Source organism: Salmo salar, chromosome 03 (assembly GCF_965601325.2).
Source record: "Salmo salar chromosome 03, fSalSal1, whole genome shotgun sequence".
NCBI classification, from domain to species: Eukaryota; Metazoa; Chordata; class Actinopteri; order Salmoniformes; family Salmonidae; genus Salmo; species Salmo salar.
The window spans coordinates 4,517,029-4,529,936 of NC_138293.1; the positions used below are offsets into that span (position 1 = coordinate 4,517,029).

The following is a 12,908-nucleotide window of genomic DNA, read 5'->3' on the forward strand; positions in this document are numbered from 1 at the left end:
AGTAACACTAGACAGTACAGGGACAGTAACACTAGACAGTACAGGGACAGTAACACTAGACAGTACAGGGACAGTAACACTAGACAGTAACACTAGACAGTACAGGGACAGTAACACTAGACAGTACAGGGACAGTACAGGGACAGTATCACTAGACAGTACAGGGACAGTATCACTAGACAGTACAGGGACAGTTACACTAGACAGTACAGGGACACTAGACAGTACAGGGACAGTAACACGAGGCAGTACAGGGACAGTAACACTGGACAGTACAGGGACAGTAACACTAGACAGTACAGGGACAGTACAGGGACAGTATCACTAGACAGTACAGGGACAGTATCACCAGACAGTACAGGGACAGTATCACTAGACAGTACAGGGACAGTATCACTAGACAGTACAGGGACAGTATCACTAGACAGTACAGGGACAGTTACACTAGACAGTACAGGGACACTAGACAGTACAGGGACAGTAACACTGGACAGTACAGGGACAGTAACACTGGACAGTACAGGGACAGTAACACTAGACAGTACAGGGACAGTACAGGGACAGTATCACTAGACAGTACAGGGACAGTATCACCAGACAGTACAGGGACAGTTACACTAGACAGTACAGGGACACTAGACAGTACAGGGACAGTAACACGAGGCAGTACAGGGATAGTATCACTAGACAGTACAGGGACAGTAACACTAGACAGTACAGGGACAGTAACACTGGGCAGTACAGGGACAGTAACACTAGACAGTACAGGGACAGTAACACTAGACAGTAACACTAGATAGTACAGGGACAGTAACACTAGACAGTACAGGGACAGTAACACTAGACAGTACAGGGACAGTAACACTAGACAGTAACACTAGACAGTACAGGGACAGTAACACTAGACAGTACAGGGACAGTAACACTGGACAGTACAGGGACAGTATCACTGGACAGTACAGGGACAGTAACATTAGACAGTACAGGGACAGTAACATTAGACAGTACAGGGACATTAACAATAGACAGTACAGGGACAGTAACACTAGACAGTACAGGGACAGTAACACTGGACAGTACAGGGACAGTAACACTAGACAGTAACACTAGACAGTACAGGGACAGTAACACTAGACAGTACAGGGACAGTAACACTAGACAGTACAGGGACAGTAACACTAGACAGTACAGGGACAGTATCACTGGACAGTACAGGGACAGTAACACTGGACAGTAACACTGGACAGTACAGGGACAGTAACACTAGACAGTACAGGGACAGTATCACTGGACAGTACAGGGACAGTAACACTGGACAGTAACACTGGACAGTACAGGGACAGTAACACTGGACAGTACAGGGACAGTAACACTAGACAGTACAGGGACAGTAACACTGGACAGTACAGGGACAGTAACACTAGACAGTAACACTAGACAGTACAGGGACAGTAACACTAGACAGTACAGGGACAGTAACACTAGACAGTACAGGGACAGTAACACTGGACAGTACAGGGACAGTAACACTGGACAGTACAGGGACAGTAACACTAGACAGTACAGGGACAGTATCACTGGACAGTACAGGGACAGTAACACTGGACAGTAACACTGGACAGTACAGGGACAGTAACACTAGACAGTACAGGGACAGTATCACTGGACAGTACAGGGACAGTAACACTAGACAGTACAGGGACAGTAACACTAGACAGTACAGGGACAGTTACACTAGACAGTACAGGGACAGTAACACTGGACAGTACAGGGACAGTAACACTGGACAGTAACACTGGACAGTACAGGGACAGTATCACTGGACAGTACAGGGACAGTAACACTGGACAGTAACACTAGACAGTACAGGGACAGTAACACTAGACAGTACAGGGACAGTATCACTGGACAGTACAGGGACAGTAACACTAGACAGTACAGGGACAGTAACACTAGACAGTACAGGGACAGTTACACTAGACAGTACAGGGACAGTAACACTGGACAGTACAGGGACAGTAACACTGGACAGTACACTGGACAGTACACAGTATCACTGGACAGTACAGGGACAGTAACACTGGACAGTAACACTAGACAGTACAGGGACAGTAACACTGGACAGTACAGGGACAGTAACACTGGACAGTACAGGGACAGTAACACTGGACAGTACAGGGACAGTATCACTGGACAGTACAGGGACAGTAACACTGGACAGTAACACTAGACAGTAACACTGGACAGTACAGGGACAGTAACACTGGACAGTACAGGGACAGTAACACTGGACAGTACAGGGACAGTAACACTAGACAGTACAGGGACAGTAACACTAGACAGTAACACTGGACAGTAACACTAGACAGTAACACTAGACAGCAACACTGGACAGTAACACTAGACAGTACAGGGACAGTAACACTAGACAGTACAGGGACAGTAACACTAGACAGTAACACTGGACAGTAACACTAGACAGTACAGGGACAGTAACACTAGACAGCAACACTGGACAGTAACACTAGACAGTACAGGGACAGTAACACTAGACAGTACAGGGACAGTAACACTAGACAGTAACACTGGACAGTACAGGGACAGTAACACTGGACAGTACAGGGACAGTAACACTAGACAGTACAGGGACAGTAACACTAGACAGTACAGGGACAGTAACACTAGACAGTAACACTGGACAGTACAGGGACAGTAACACTGGACAGTACAGGGACAGTAACACTAGACAGTAACACTGGACAGTAACACTAGACAGTAACACTAGACAGCAACACTGGACAGTAACACTAGACAGTACAGGGACAGTAACACTAGACAGTACAGGGACAGTAACACTAGACAGTACAGGGACAGTAACACTAGACAGTACAGGGACAGTATCACTAGACAGATCTCTGTAGTGACTTGGTTCTGTCTGTGAAAACTATAAAAACCTCTGCTCTAAGAACAACATACTGTATCTTGTCAGTAGTTTATTGTGTGTGTGTGTGTGTGTGTGTGTGTGTTGCAGGAGCTGTGTCAGTGTCGTCCATCCGACGGGAACTGTTCATGTTGTAAGGAGTGTATGCTCTGTCTGGGGACACTGTGGGAGGACTGCTGTGACTGTGTTGGTGAGTCACATCTCAAACAGTACAATATATGTGTGTTTTTATTCATGAAACACAACAATACCGCAGCTCAGTCAAAAACAATATGGTGGTTACCAGCCTCATCAATTAGACAGGAATGTCTGTGGAGTTACTTAAATGACTGAGTGCACTTTGCAAAGTTGTTTTCTGCACAGGCTGGTTTAGAAGTGGACTCGGAAAATGAATGGAATTATACTGAATTATAAACTGGTAATGGTCGTTGTATGTAATGGCGCAGCGGGTCTAGTGCTCATTTTAACATTTATTTGAACACTGACAAAACAAGACAAGAAACGAACGAACGGTAATGCAGGCTATATGCGCGCACGCGCCCGCGCCCGCGCCCACACCCACGCACACACACACACACACACACACACACACACACACACACACACACACACACACACACACACACACACACACACACACACACACACACACACACACACACACACACACACACACACACAGCAGTGCAAAAACAACTTCCCACAAACCACAGGTGAAAACAGGGCTCCCTAAGTATGACTCCCAATCAGCAACAACAATGTACAGCTGTTCCTGATTGAGAGCCATACCAGGCCAACACAAAGAAATACACAACCTAGAAAATCATAGAAATACAAAACCAGAACAATACCCAAAAACCCCCGGAACACATAAATCAAACACCCCTCTTACATAATTACATATCACAACAAACCCCGAACCACATAAAACAAACACCCCTCTGCCACGTCCTGACCAAACTACAATAACAAATAACCCCTATTACTGGTCAGGACGTGACAAAACTGGGTGGTTCGAGTCCTGAATGCTGGTTGGCTGACAGCCGTGGTATATCAGACCGCAATGCATTTAATTTTTTACTGCTCTTGTTACGTTGTTAAAAAGTTAATAATCAGCGATGAGGCACCTCAGCTGAAGTCGGAAGTTTACATACACTTAGGTTGGAGTCATTAAAACTCGTTTTTCAACCACCATATAAATATATGGATGAGCGTTGGCCGAGCGGCATAGGCAAGATGCAGTAGATGGTATAGTATATACATATGAGATGAGTAATGTAGGATATGTAAACATTAAAGTGGTGTTATTTAAAGTGACTAGTGATACCTACAGTTGAAGTCGGAAGTTTACATACACTTAGGTTGGAGTCATTAAAACTCGTTTTTCAACCACTCCACAAATTTCTTGTTGACAAACTATAGTTTTGGCAAGTCGGTTAGGACATCTACTTTGTACATGACACAAGTCATTTTTCCAACAATTGTTTACACACAGATTATTTCACTTGTAATTCACTGTATCACAATTCCAGTGGGTCAGAAGTTTACATACACTAAGTTGACTGTGCCTTTAAACAGCTTGGAAAATTCCAGAAAATGATGTAATGGCTTTCAAAGTTTCTGATAGGCTAATTGACATCATTTCAGTCAATTGGAGGTGTACCTGTGGATGTCTTTCAAGGCCTACCTTCAAACTCAGTGCCTCTTTGCTTGACATCATAGGAAAATCAAAAGAAATCAGCCAAGACCTTAGAAAACAATTTGTAGACCTCCACAAGTCTGGTTCATCTGTACAAACAATAGTACGCAAGTATAAACCCCATGGGACCACGCAGCCATCATACCGCTCAGGAAGGAGAAGCGTTCTGTCTCCTAGAGATGAACGTACTTTGATGCGAAAAGTGAAAATCAATCCCAGAACAACAGCAAAGGACCTTGTGAAGATGCTGGAGGAAACAGGTACAAAAGTATCTATATCCACAGTAAAACGAGTCGACATAACCTGAAAGGCCGCTCAGCAAGGAAGAAGCCACTGCTCCAAAACCGCCATTTAAAAAAAGCCAGACTACGGTTTGCAACTGCACATGGGGACAAAGATCGTACTTTTTGGAGAAATGTCCTCTGTTCTGATGAAACAAAAATATAATTGTTTGGCCATAATGACCATCGTTATGTATGGAGGAAAAAGGGGGAGGCTTGCAAGCCGAAGAACACCATCCCAATCGTGAAGCACAGGGGTGGCAGCATCATGTTGTGGGGGTGCTTTGCTGCAGGAGGGACTGGTGCACTTCACAAAATAGATGGCATCATGAGACGGGAAAATTATGTGGATATATTGAAGCAACATTTCAAGACATCAATCAGGAAGTTAAAGCTTGGTCACAAATGGGTCTTGCAAATGGACAATGACCCCAAGCATACTTCCAAAGTTGTGGCAAAATGGCTTAAGGACAACAAAGTAAGGTATTGGAGTAGCCATCACAAAGCCCTGACCTCAATCCTATAGAAAATTTGTGGGCATAACTGAAAAACTGTGTGCGAGCAAGGAGGCCTACAAACCTGACTCAGTTACACCAGCTCTGTCAGGAGGAATGGGCCAAAATTCACCCAACTTATTGTGGGAAGCTTGTGGAAGGCTACCCGAAACGTTTGACCCAAGTTAAACAATTTAAAGGCAATGCTACCAAATACTAATTGAGTGTATGTAAACTTCTGACCCACTGGGAATGTGATGAAAGAAATAAAAGCTGAAATAAATAATTCTCTCTACTATTATTCCTACATTTCACATTCTTAAAATAAAGTGGTGATTCTAATTGACCTAAGACAGGGAATTGTTACTAGGATTAAATGTCAGGAATTGTGAAAAACTGAATGTATTTGTCTAAGGTGTATGTAAACTTCCGACTTCAACTGTATATGGCCAATATACCACGGCTAAGAGCTGTATCCAGGCACTCCGTGTTGCGTCGCGCTTAAGAACAGCCCTTAGCCGTGGTATATTGGCCATATACCGCACACCCTTTAGGCCTTATTGCTTCATTAATTATTGGTAATGAACTGGTATGGATATGCATTTTCCTTTCCAATACAAATAGTTCCCTTACAGGTATGTAACCTTTTAAAAGTTATTATTGATAAACTCTCCCTCCCTCGCTCTCTCTCTGTGCCTCTCTCTCTCTGTGCCTCTCTCTCTCTCTGTGCCTCTCTCTCTCTCTGTGCCTCTCTCTCTCTCTGTGCCTCTCTCTCTCTCTGTGCCTCTCTCTCTCTCTGTGCCTCTCTCTCTCTGTGCCTCTCTCTCTCTGTGCCTCTCTCTCTCTCTGTGCCTCTCTCTCTGTGCCTCTCTCTCGCTCTGTGCCTCTCTCTCTCTGTGCCTCTCTCTCTCTGTGCCTCTCTCGCTCTGTGCCTCTCTCTCGCTCTGTGCCTCTCTCTCGCTCTGTGCCTCTCTCGCTCTGTGCCTCTCTCGCTCTGTGTCTCTCTCTCGCTCTGTGCCCCTCTCTCTCTGTGCCCCTCTCTCTCTGTGCCCCTCTCTCTCTGTGCCTCTCTCTCTCTGTGCCTCTCTCGCTCTGTGCCTCTCTCTCGCTCTGTGCCTCTCTCTCGCTCTGTGCCTCTCTCGCTCTGTGCCTCTCTCGCTCTGTGCCTCTCTCGCTCTGTGCCTCTCTCTCTCTCTCTGTGCCTCTCTCTCTGTGCCTCTCTCAGGGATGTGTAACCCTAAGAACTACAGTGATACTCCGGCCACCTCCAAGAGCACAGTGGAGGAACTCCATCGACCAATCCCCTCGCTGTTCCGAGCCCTCACGGAGGGCGACGCCCCTATCAACATGATGGTGGTGTCCTTCCCCGTTGCCGAGGAACTATCTCACCATGAGAACCTGGTCTCCTTCCTAGAGACGCTTGACGACCAGCACCAGAACATATCTCTCCCCGCCAACAGCATCCACGGCAACTACGACATTCAAGGTAGCGAAACCATAGAACTAGAATGATTAGACTGTGGAACCATATTAATAGAATTAAGACTGTGGAACCATATGAGTAGAATGAATAGACTGTGGAACCATATGAGTAGAATGAATAGACTGTGGAACCATATCAGTAGAATGAATGGACTGTGGAACCATATCAGTAGAATGAATAGACTGTGGAACCATATCAGTAGAATGAATAGACTGTGGAACCATATCAGTAGAATGAATAGACTGTGGAACCATATCAATAGAATGAATAGACTGTGGAACCATATCAGTAGAATGAATAGACTGTGGAACCATATCAGTAGAATGAATAGACTGTGGAACCATATCAATAGAATGAATAGACTGTGGAACCATATCAATAGAATGAATAGACTGTGGAACCATATCAATAGAATGAATAGACTGTGGAACCATATCAATAGAATGAATAGACTGTGGAACCATATCAATAGAATGAATAGACTGGAACCATATCAGTAGAATGAATAGACTGTGGAACCATATCAGTAGAATGAATAGACTGTGGAACCATATCAGTAGAATGAATAGACTGTGGAACCATATCAGTAGAATGAATAGACTGTGGAACCATATCAATAGAATGAATAGACTGTGGAACCATATCAGTAGAATGAATAGACTGTGGAACCATATGAATAGAATAGTATGATAGATTCCATTTCTATGAATGAAACACCGTCGTCATTACAGAGACAGTTGAACTTCCTTGCAGTGAAACCTGTGTAGACCCTGTTTAGACGATGGTGTAAAACACAGAGTGGTTAGTTTACACTACATTTCTTCCCACTAGAGGAGAAACACCAAGTCGGATGTTGTGTTCAGTCTGGAGGGATGGTGTTGGTGACGTGGACCGCCTGGTCTGGGTTGAAAGAGTATTTTTCCTCCTCCTCCTCTCCTCCTCTTCTCTCTTCCTCCCCCCCTCCTCCTCCCGTTCCTCATAATCATCCTCCCATTCTTCCTCTTCTCTCTCTCTCTCTCCTTCTCTCCTCCTCTTCTCTCTCCTCTCCTCCTCTTCTCCCTCCTCTCCTCCTCTTCTCTCTCCTCTCCTCTCCTCTTCTCTCTCTCCTCCTCCTCCCGTTCTTCCTCTTCTCTCTTCTCTCTCCTCCTCATCTCTCTTCTCTCTCCTCCCATTCTTCCTCTTCTCTCTCTTCTCTCTCCTCCCATTCTTCCTCTTCTCTCTCTTCTCTCTCCTCCTGTTCCTCCTCATCTCTCTTCTCTCTCCTCCCATTCTTCCTCTTCTCTCCTCCTCCCTCTAGTTTCCTTCTCTTCTCTCCTCCTCCCTCTAGTTTCCTTCTCTTCTCTCCTCCTCCCTCTAGTTTCCTTCTCTTCTCTCCTCCTCCCTCTAGTTTCCTTCTCTTCTCTCCTCGCTCTGGTTTGGTCCTGAACCTATGATCCAGCTCTTATAGAGAAAAAAAAAAAGACACTGCACTCATGAGTTTCCTGAGACGCCACATTGGTTAAATATGAGAGCGTTGGTTGGTTCCCACCACAGTGCCCAGCTGTTAACTCATTACAAACACCAGAGGTGCGTCCCAATTGGTACCCTAGTCCCTATGTAGTGAACCACTTTTGACCAGGGCCCAAAGAAAAGTAGTGCACTGCATAGGGAGTAGGGTGCCAATTGGGACGTAGCCTAGAACACATGGTCACACTTAGTGTTAGCAGCACACCCATTGTCCTCAGTCCTCAGTCATCAAAGCAAACCCTAAGAAAAACATTGGCAGGTTAATGATGACCGTTTTTAGCAGGTAACTACGGATTTAAATATGTATTCATGGGATTACTAGTTATGCTTTAAAGATGTGGTTACTGAGAGAACTGACCTGTGCCCTATTTTTCTCTCTGTATCCCTCCACCTTCCTCCCTTGTCCGCCAGATAACATGTGTACGGTGGTCTACTTTGACGACTGCGTATCCATCCGCCAGTGTAAACTATACTGTGAGTCGATGGGAGGGTCGAAGTACCGCTGGTTTCACAACGCCTGCTGTCAGTGCGTCGGCCCGGAGTGTCTGGACTACGGCAGCAAGGCTGTTAAGTGCATGAACTGTCTGTTCTGAAGACTGACGACTCCATGGTGGTGGAGACTGGTACCAAATATATGGACCAAACCAATGGGCGGCTCCAGAGAGGGGCTAGACGATGCTTAAGCCTCCTCAAAAATAGCCTAGCACCCCCAAAAAATATTGTATTAGTACATCATATATTACAGGCACCCTTAGCCTACCCCTTAGCCTACCCCTTAGCCTACCCCTTAGCCTACCCCTTAGCCTACCCCCTTAGCCTACCCCTTAGCCTACCCCTTAGCCTACCCCCTTAGCCTACCCCTTAGCCTACCCCTTAGCCTACCCCCTTAGCCTACCCCCTTAGCCTACCCCTTAGCCTACCCCTTAGCCTACCCCCTTAGCCTACCCCTTAGCCTACCCCCTTAGCCTACCCCCTTAGCCTACCCCCTTAGGCTACCCCCTTAGCCTACCCCCTAAGCCTACCCCTTAGCCTACCCCTTAGCCTACCCCCTTAGCCTACCCCCTTAGCCTACCCCTTAGCCTACCCCCTTAGGCTACCCCCTTAGCCTACCCCCTAAGCCTACCCCCTTAGCCTACCCCCTTAGCCTACCCCTTAGCCTACCCCTTAGCCTACCCCTTAGCCTACCCCTTAGCCTACCCCTTAGCCTACCCCCTTAGGCTACCCCCTTAGCCTACCCCCTAAGCCTACCCCTTAGCCTACCCCTTAGCCTACCCCCTTAGCCTACCCCCTAAGCCTACCCCTTAGCCTACCCCTTAGCCTACCCCTTAGCCTACCCCCTTAGCCTACCCCCTTAGCCTACCCCCTTAGCCTACCCCTTAGCCTACCCCCTTAGCCTACCCCCTTAGCCTACCCCTTAGCCTACCCCCTTAGCCTACCCCCTTAGCCTACCCCTTAGCCTACCCCAATGAAAGGTTTCTGGTGCCACTGCTGACCAAACATGAGAAGACTGACTGACAAGGTCCAATATTCATTTTAACCATCGGAGCTAGCTGACTGAATTTATCTGACTGATGTGTGTTTCTTTCATGAGAGTGAATGACGTCAAATATTTTCCTTTTTACTGATTTGTTTTATTTTATTCTGTGTATGTTGTATATTTTAGATGTTTAAAAAATATATAATGTTTTTACTAGAGCCTTGTTGTTTTTTTAATAATAATCGTCCCCTAAATTCACATCTCGTGCCAAATAAAATGTGTTTGTTGACTTGGTATGGTTTGTAGTAAGTTTAACCTTTTCTACTCTGGCGTAATATAACAATATAAACCTCATGTTATTTTCACCGAACACACAATACTTTTATAATACAGTTGTAACCAAAATTGTGTTGTTTTGGAATTGATTGACATCTAATTCAGACCAACACCTTGTACACAGTATAGTTTAAACATTTAAATGCCACTTTTCTCAATAAACAAATCAGGCTAATGTTAGCTAGCTAGCCAACCAATCATTTTTTATTTTTATTTTTTTTAAGTAAAATGCTAAGTTACTGGCTATAGTTTTAAGACGACTACAGTGTGTCATGGGTATCCAGTCTCCCACTCTTAAATCGTAGCCTAGTGGTATTGTGACAGGAAGTACATCATTTCCTAAGGAAACACTGTTGATATTACACCATTCTGGTTCCCACGTGTTTCAGCAAAAGGGAACCACTGTGGTATTTATTTATTTTTTTACTGCTACACTTACACACACATCCACACATTGAGTCACGCACACTCTCTCCCGCTATCCCTCTCCTATTTGTTTTAGTGCCAGAGAAGTTTGCAGATGGTTGGGTGTCTGCCTTGCCACTGATGCTGTACTTAACTGGCGAGAACAATCAGCGGTCTGTGGATGTATCCAACCATACAATGGAGCTTTGTCTGTCTTTTATTGATATGGAATCACATGAACACTTCGCAGCCGTGTGTGCGGAGGTTGTTAGATCTGTAGAAGTCAAATAAACAACACAAAACACGACGAAGACCACCTTTGAGTAAAAGCTGACAGCCATTTTCATAATGTATCTGATCAAATATAAATATTCTAGCTATTAATATGGTTGAGTACTACTTACAGTTGAAGTGGGAAGTTTACATACACCTTAGCCAAGTACACATTTAAACTCAGTTTTTTACGATTCCTGACATTTAATCCTAGTTAAAATTCCCTGTTTTAAGTCAGTTAGGATCACTACTTTATTTTAAGAATGTGAAATGTCAGAATAATAGTAGAGAGAATGATTGATTTATTTCAGCTTTTATTTATTTCATCACATTCCCAGTGGGTCAGAAGTTTACATACACTCAATGTGACCAAGCTTTAACTTCCTGATTGATGTCTTGAGATGTTGATTCAATTTATCCACATAATTCTCCTGCCTCATGATGCCATCTATTTTGTGAAGTGCACCAGTCCCTCCTGCAGCAAAGCACCCCCACAACATGATGCTGCCACCCCCGTGCTTTACGATTGGGATGGTGTTCTTCGGCTTGCAAGCCTCCCTCTTTTACCTCCAAACATAACGATGGTCATTATGGCCAAACAGTTATATTTTTGTTTCATCAGACCAGAGGACATTTCTCCAAAAAGTATGATCTTTGTCCCCATGTGCAGTTGCAGCTTTGATGACCTCGCCTTCTGGATGATAGCGGGGTGAACAGGCCGTGGCTCGGGTGGTTGATGTCCTTGATGATATTTTTGGTCTTCCTGTGACATCGGGTAGTGTGGGTGTCCTGGAGGGCAGGCAGTGTTCCCCCAGTGATGCATTGGGAAAACCAAACCCCTCTCTGGAGAGTCCTGCGGTTGTGGGCGGTGCAGTTGCCATACCAGGCGGTGATACAGGATGCTCTCAGTTGTACATCTGTAAATGTTTGTGAGCATTTTACGTGACAAGCCAACTTTATTCAGCCTCCTGAGGTTGAAGAGGCGCTGTTGTGCCTACTTCACCACACTGTCTGTGTGGGTGGACCATTTCATATCGTCAGTGATGTGTATGCCGAGGAACTTGAAGCTTTCCACCTTCTCCACTGCGGTCCCATTGATATGGATAGGAGCATGCTCCCTCTGTTGTTTCCTGAAGTCCACGTTCAGCTCCTTCGTTTTGTTAAAGTTGAGGGAGAGGATATTTTCCTGGCACCACTCTGCCAGGGCCCTCACCTCCTCCCTGTAGGCTGTCTTATCATTCTTGGTAATCAGGCCTACCACTGTTGTGTCGTCTGCAAACTTGATGATTGAGATGGAGGCGTGCATGGCCACGCAGTCGTGGGTGAACAGGGAGTACAGGAGGGGGATGAGCACGCACCCTTGTGAGGCCCCAGTGTTGAGGATCAGCGAAGAGGAGGTGTTGTTACCTACCCTCACCACCTGGGGGCGGCACTGTCAGGAAGTCCAGGACCCAATTGCACAGGGCGGGGTCGAGACCCAGGGTCTCGAGCTTAATGACGAGTTTGGAGGGTACTATGGTGTTAAATGCTGAGCTGTAGTCAATGAACAACATTCTTCCATAGGAATTCCTCTTGTCCAGATGGGATAGGGCAGTGTGCAGTGTGATGGCGATTGCGTCGTCTGTGGATCTATTGGGGCGGTATGCAAATTGAAGTAGGTCTAGGGTGACAGGTAAGGTAAATGTGATATGATCCTTGACTAGTCTCTCAAAGCACTTCATGATGACAGAGGTCAGTGCTATGGTGCGATAGTCATTTAGTTCAGTTACCTTTGCTTTCTTGGGTACAGGAACAGTGGTGGCCATCTTGAAGCATGTTGGGGACAGCAGACTGGGATAGGGAGAGATTGAATATTTCTGTAAACACTCCAGCCAGCTGGTTTGCGCATGCTCTGAGGACGCAGCTAGGGATGCCGTCTGGGCCGGAAGCGTTGCGATGGTTATTAACAAGCTTAAATGTCTTACTCGCGTCGGCCACAGAGAACGAGAGCCCACAGTCCTTGGGAGCGGGCTG

At 45.7% G+C, this 12,908-nt stretch overlaps 1 protein-coding gene across 2 annotated transcripts in view; it reads left to right on the top strand.

Moving 5' to 3' along the window:
* Positions 1–10,175, top strand: part of LOC106596679 (twisted gastrulation protein homolog 1-A) — a 59,668-nt gene extending 49,493 nt beyond the window's left edge. For both annotated transcript variants that reach the window (XM_082973201.1, XM_082973202.1), the window contains exons 3-5: positions 3,032–3,131; positions 6,641–6,901; positions 8,816–10,175. In XM_082973201.1, coding sequence (XP_082829327.1) covers positions 3,032–3,131; positions 6,641–6,901; positions 8,816–8,997 — 543 coding nt within the window. In that variant the 3' untranslated portion in view covers positions 8,998–10,175. The remainder of the gene's footprint in view (positions 1–3,031; positions 3,132–6,640; positions 6,902–8,815) is intronic.
* The last annotated feature ends 2,733 nt before the right edge of the window (positions 10,176–12,908 follow it).